This window comes from Poromitra crassiceps (assembly GCF_964638095.1).
Source record: "Poromitra crassiceps genome assembly, chromosome: 2".
Lineage (NCBI taxonomy): Eukaryota > Metazoa > Chordata > Actinopteri > Beryciformes > Melamphaidae > Poromitra > Poromitra crassiceps.
The window spans coordinates 80,569,723-80,575,438 of record NC_139624.1 but is presented as its reverse complement, the minus strand read 5'-3'; the positions used below and the strand labels follow the sequence as shown (position 1 = coordinate 80,575,438).

The 5,716-nt window shown below is 46.2% G+C and overlaps 1 protein-coding gene across 1 annotated transcript in view; it reads right to left on the bottom strand.

The window, feature by feature from the left end:
* The window catches only part of ofcc1 (orofacial cleft 1 candidate 1), a gene marked incomplete at both ends in the record, with an annotated part of 195,334 nt that extends 190,773 nt beyond the window's left edge, over positions 1–4,561 (bottom strand). Inside the window, 2 exons of the mRNA XM_083663163.1 lie at positions 2,090–2,387; positions 4,500–4,561. Of these exons, the coding sequence (XP_083519289.1) occupies positions 2,090–2,387; positions 4,500–4,561 (360 nt within the window). The remainder of the gene's footprint in view (positions 1–2,089; positions 2,388–4,499) is intronic.
* Between the last annotated feature and the right edge of the window lie 1,155 nt (positions 4,562–5,716).

The following is a 5,716-nucleotide window of genomic DNA, read 5'->3' as shown; positions in this document are numbered from 1 at the left end:
TACATTTCTGCTTCTTTACACTGGCGTCTGCCTTCTGAAGCGTAGCCACAGAGGATATCACTCCAGCCTCCCGCCACCACGCTCGCTCTCTCTCTTTCTCTCTCTCTCACACTCTCTCACATTCTAGCTCTAGGTCTCTCTCCCTCTCTCCCTCTCTCTCAACTGTCAGATGTGTAAATACAACCCATGCTTCCAGTAAACCCTTTAGGCTAGCTAGAGTACACCCTAATTATGTGGAGTATTATTTAGAGGAAGTAGTTGTTAGATCGGTTACCGTGTTCTCTGGCTGAGGTGAGGCAGATCTCACAGAAGGGACTCTATTTTCTTATGTGTGCAGGGAAGGCATATACTATAAGAATGACTTTCAATTTATTTTTTTCAATTTTTTAATTTCTGCTCACTGTCGGTGATCCTGCAGTCCTGAGAATTGAACTTCTTGACTTCTGGGAGTATAGATTTAGCCTTTTTATATAAAAAAAATAAAACTAAATTAAATTATAAAATATAGCTATATATATAAGCTATATATAAGCTATAATATAAGCTCTTTGTCACGGGCTAAGGTTCTCTCTTTGAGGCCAGATGTAAAAAAAAAAAAAAAAAAAGTTTCCCAAATATGGCCTATCATGTGTTGGGTGTGTTAATGAGTTTGGTGAGGTAAAGAGGCATCACACGTGATCCCTCTCTCGTCCAGCAGCTGGCTAAATCCATTTCCTGTCCAAGCAGGGGCGGGCGGGGGGGTGTGGGGGGGGGGGTTGACCCGTCAGTCTCAGTACCAATTTCACTGCTGGCCGCTGATTGGCGAGCATCTCTCGAGTGGGCTGCACAGGTCGAGAGGTGGAGGGGTCGAGAGGTGGAGGTAGCGGAGAGAGAGAGGAGGGTGGTGTTTGCTATTATGATGAAACCCCAGCCGAGGCAGACTGAAAAGTTAGCATAATGGAATCCCTATAAAATTCCTTTAGGGGGAGTGAGAATGCCTGGCATCTTGTGTCGTGATTAACCCCAAATTGATGTTTTGCATGCTGCAGACGTGCTGTGGAATCAGAAAATACATTTAAAGATATAGTTATTAGAGAAATTCTTTCATAAATAACGGATCAAAGTTGAAGATGTACAGAAGAGATGCCAATTTAGTTGAAATTAAATAACTGTATATGATATACATAATGTGCCATGTCAATAACCCTGCAATACAATACAATCTTTCCAAAGCAATAGTTTTAGATTACAGTGCTATTAAACAACTCAAAATAAAAAAAACGTTAAAAGTAAAACTTAATCAAAAAAGTCGTATCGGTTTGTTTTGAATGTTTGCTGTTATGTCTGCTCGCCGTCTGGCCGTGCTCAAATCAAACCATATGTTTGTGATCAGCGTCAACACATGGCACGAGCGTGGGATCCTGGGAAAGAAAGGAGAGAGGGAGAGAGAGAGAGAGAGAGAGAGAGACGGGCCCATACACCCTGGGCCGGGAAGGAAGAGGGAAGGATAGAGACCTCAAACAACAGATCCCATCTTTATTAGCAGGACTTGGACGGCGGGCTTACCTGCGCTTTACGGGCTCAGGTCGGAGCTTATTAAAGAAATACCTAATGTCTGATTCTCGGGTTTCACTCTCCTCCCCCCACCCCGCTGTCTCCTCCCCCCCACCCCGCTGTCTCCTCCCCCCACCCCGCTGTCTCCTCCCCCCACCCCGCTGTCTCCTCCCCCCACCCCGCTGTCTCCTCCCCCCACCTCGCTATCTCCTCCCACCACCCCGCTGTCTCCTCCCCCCACCCCGCTGTCTCCTCCCCCCACCCCGCTGTCTCCTCCCACCACCCCGCTGTCACCTCCCCCCACCTGGCTGTCTCCTCCCACCACCCCGCTGTCACCTCCCCCCACCCCGCTGTCTCCTCCCCCCACCCCGTTGTCTCCTCCCACCACCCCGCTGTCTCCTCCCACCACCCCGCTGTCTCCTCCCACCACCCCGCTGTCTCCTCCCCCCACCTGGCTGTCTCCTCCCCCCACCCCGCTGTCTCCTCCCACCACCCCGTTGTCTCCTCCCACCACCCCGCTGTCTCCTCCCCCCACCTGGCTGTCTCCTCCCCCCACCCCGCTGTCTCCTCCCACCACCCCGCTGTCACCTCCCCCCACCCCGCTGTCTCCTCCCCCCGCCCCGTTGTCTCCTCCCACCACCCCACTGTCTCCTCCCCCCACCTGGCTGTCTCCTCCCACCACCCCACTGTCTCCTCCCACCACCCCACTGTCTCCTCCCCCCACCTGGCTGTCTCCTCCCACCACCCCGTTGTCAAATCCCACCACCCCACTGTCTCCTCCCCCCACCTGGCTGTCTCCTCCCCCCACCCCGCTGTCTCCTCCCACCACCCCGCTGTCTCCTCCCCCCACGCCACTGTCTCAGGAGAATGGCCAGCACATTCAAGTACCTGAAAGGGATCAGCGTTAAAAATGGCTGTCGGGTGGTGACAGTCGGGAGTAAAGCGGCGGCGGCGCTGCTACACTCCGGGGCCCGCGAGCCATGTGACGGTGATGTGATCTAGTTTAAACAACAGCTGTTTATGATTCCTGGGGAAATTAGGAGCAAGATTCCCCTTGAGATGACAGCGACTCACTACTCCGGTTATCTAAATTAGGTGTCTCTCTCATCTCAGACGCGCTCACCTTGTAAAAAAAATAAACACATACCTGCAATTCAGATTTTCTTTCTTTCTTTCTTTCTTTCTTTCTTTCTTTCTTTCTTTCTTTCTTTCTGTCTGTCTTTCTTTCTTTCTTTCTGTCTTTCTTTCCCGTTTGCCCCTTTTAGTTTTTCACAATCTTCAGATTGCTTGCATATCACCTGTTGTGTGTGTGTGTGTGTGTGTGTGTGTGTGTGTGTGTGTGTGCGTGTGTGCGTGCGTGTGCGTGCACGTGTGCGTGCACGTGTGCGCGTGCGTGTGCGTGTGCGCGCGCATGTGTCTGAAGCCATCTTCCTGCCTGCCTGAGTGCAGTATTGAAATGATTAGTGAGCCATTCTTTATGACGCTCTCCTGCTTTCTGGGCATGTGAACACTTGCACAGGACTTATATCCTGCTCCTCTCCATCCCCCAGCCTCTTCCCTCCAGCTATCCCTGCCCCATCCCATAAAAATGATGCAATACAACGGAATTAAACAGGCTGAAATAATCTGTAAATTTAGCAGTATTGTGCCCCCCTATAAATTCCTTTAGATTACTAAATACATGTTTAATACAAGCCTGCTATCTTGTGTCACATCTAACCCCTATTAGAGTATTTTTTTTTTTTATAGCAGGAGGCTTTTTAAGGCTCCAGCATGGAAAGGAATGAAATTAACTGATGAACAATGGGAGTTAAGCTAAATTAGAGGGGGGGGGGGGTCGGAACACCCTAAAACACTTGTTTTACACATTATTAAAAACTAAAGGGCACTTAGAATGCACACCTCCGCCAACCTTTTCTACAGTGCCTTTTTGTGATTGGCCATGCCCATTACCATGCCCCCTTTTGGCCAGTGGGTGTGGCACGTTAATCGGTTCTAAGTTGGTCCATGACCTACTAGGTTTTGTGCAAATGCGTTCATAACTTTTGGAGATATCCTGCGGACAAACAGAACAAACAGGGGCGAAATGGGATGACCTCCCAGCCACCTCTCTGCTGGAGGTAATTATTGATCATGTATTTTGCATTTCTGGGCCCATTTTGTTCTTTGGTGGTGAATTCTTCTTCATTCCCGACTGGCCAAATGTAGACAACCTCATGTCCAGATATTCCCAGTGCAGCTACAAGAGAGTTTGTTCTAGTGGAAAATAAGACTCACCATTTTCTATCGACATTCAACAATCAATCCATGTTAGAAGAGGTGGAGAGATCAATATCTCCAAAATAGTAACTTACCTAGAAGACCTTATTGTAAGATGTTGCATTTTGAGTAAGGTCCAGAAGGCTAATTTTCTATAAAAACTCTACTGTCACATGCACTCATCTCCACCTACCTACACATATAACCCACACTGACTGCAACAAGTTCAGGCCCATTCTCTCGGGGTTGTCATGCAACATTCATGGCAATTGGAATAATCACTGGCTAGTTTAGCATGGCAATACACCAGTCACTACAATAATAAGCAAGTAAATTCACAAATTGATAAAGAAGTTATAGATTCCCATTTAATTTCTCTTCTTGCTTCAGTGTATTTGGGAAAGAAAAAAAACCCCATGGCAATAACATGCACTCCACTGTTTAGGGAAACCAAAAACCATCTAATAACATGTGGAATCTTAAATGAATTGGTATTTGCCTTTAAGTGCTCTCAGTGCGAGTGTTTAGGGAAACCAAAACATGTGGACTTATAAATGTATTATTATTTTCCTTAAAATGTTCTGAGTGCTCCAATGGTTAACCATATAACATGTGGATTCTCCTTTAAATGCTCTCAGCATTTTCAGGGAAACCCAGAATTCCAGTGAACTCATGAAACCCTAGAGAGGTCTCCGGCTCCCGCTCACCTCTGTTTTAGCAGGTCGTATTGTCGCTGTTCCGTGTTAAGAGCTTGTAGCAGCCGACACATGGGTGTGTTTAATTATGCTTATATGGCTGCCATAAATGGAGTTGCCATTATGGATAAGGAACCTTTATGGGAACTTAAAAAATTAAGCACTTTCTTTGAAGTGTGAAACACGCCGTGGCCACGAATAGTAAAAGTTGCCGAGTTAAATGCATTCAAATGATATTTACTTTTTTCCATAAAACACCTGGGTTTGATGTCAAACTTTATTGTCCTAGTAGAAGTATTAATTGGTTATTTTAAAAAGATTATACAGGCCAACTGAAGAGTTTTATAAACTGAAATGCACATTGGCAGCACATGTATGTGTCCTTGATGTATGGGAATGGGACAAGGTGCAACACATTGCCAAATGGAAACACAGGCTGAAATACTTTGGGTTCAGTCACCTGAGCTTAAGGGAAGATGTTGTAAAATCCAAACGTTGGGCCTTGGTTAGACATCACTTTGACTTTCAGCTCCTTGTATGATGTCTTTTCAAAATGTTTTAAGTCGGGTTGGACATTGAGAACCAGTTCAATGTTAGATAATATGAATATGACTTTTTGAGCCCGCCCCTCAAACAATTGGAATGGGAATCGTTAACTTCCAAACGATACACAACCCTAGCTTTAAAGCTTAAAATAATGAGTTCAGCTTCAGGGGTACAGATTAATCCATTAATTTAATAACAAAATATACCACATGTTTTGCTTGTTTTGTAATATTGATGAGTCAACTTTATGACCACATGAACTCAAAAGCTAACAAGCATGACAATCATTGTATTTAACCAGAGCTTAGAGTTTGGTGCCTCGTGCAATGTTCATGTTTAACATGTGCCAAAATGTCAGCAATGCCACACTAAGAGATGTTTATCCTCAAGATAAAGACAATGTGGAGACAATCACATCTGCGCAAGCCTTTCACTGACTGAACTGTGATTTTTGCAGTCTGCGCTTGGAGCTAAAGGGGTTATTGTCAAGTTGGAGCCACAAAAATAACTCCTCGCACCAGACTGCACATTGGCCACCAGTACTCCCACAAATATGCACTCATTCATCAAATCAATGCATTCCCCTCCCATTCACAGAGATCTCCTCCAGCAGAGAACAGCACAGGCCAGCGCAGCAGCAAGCAAGACATGTCTGTTGGAGACTTCACAATGGTTCAGCAAGC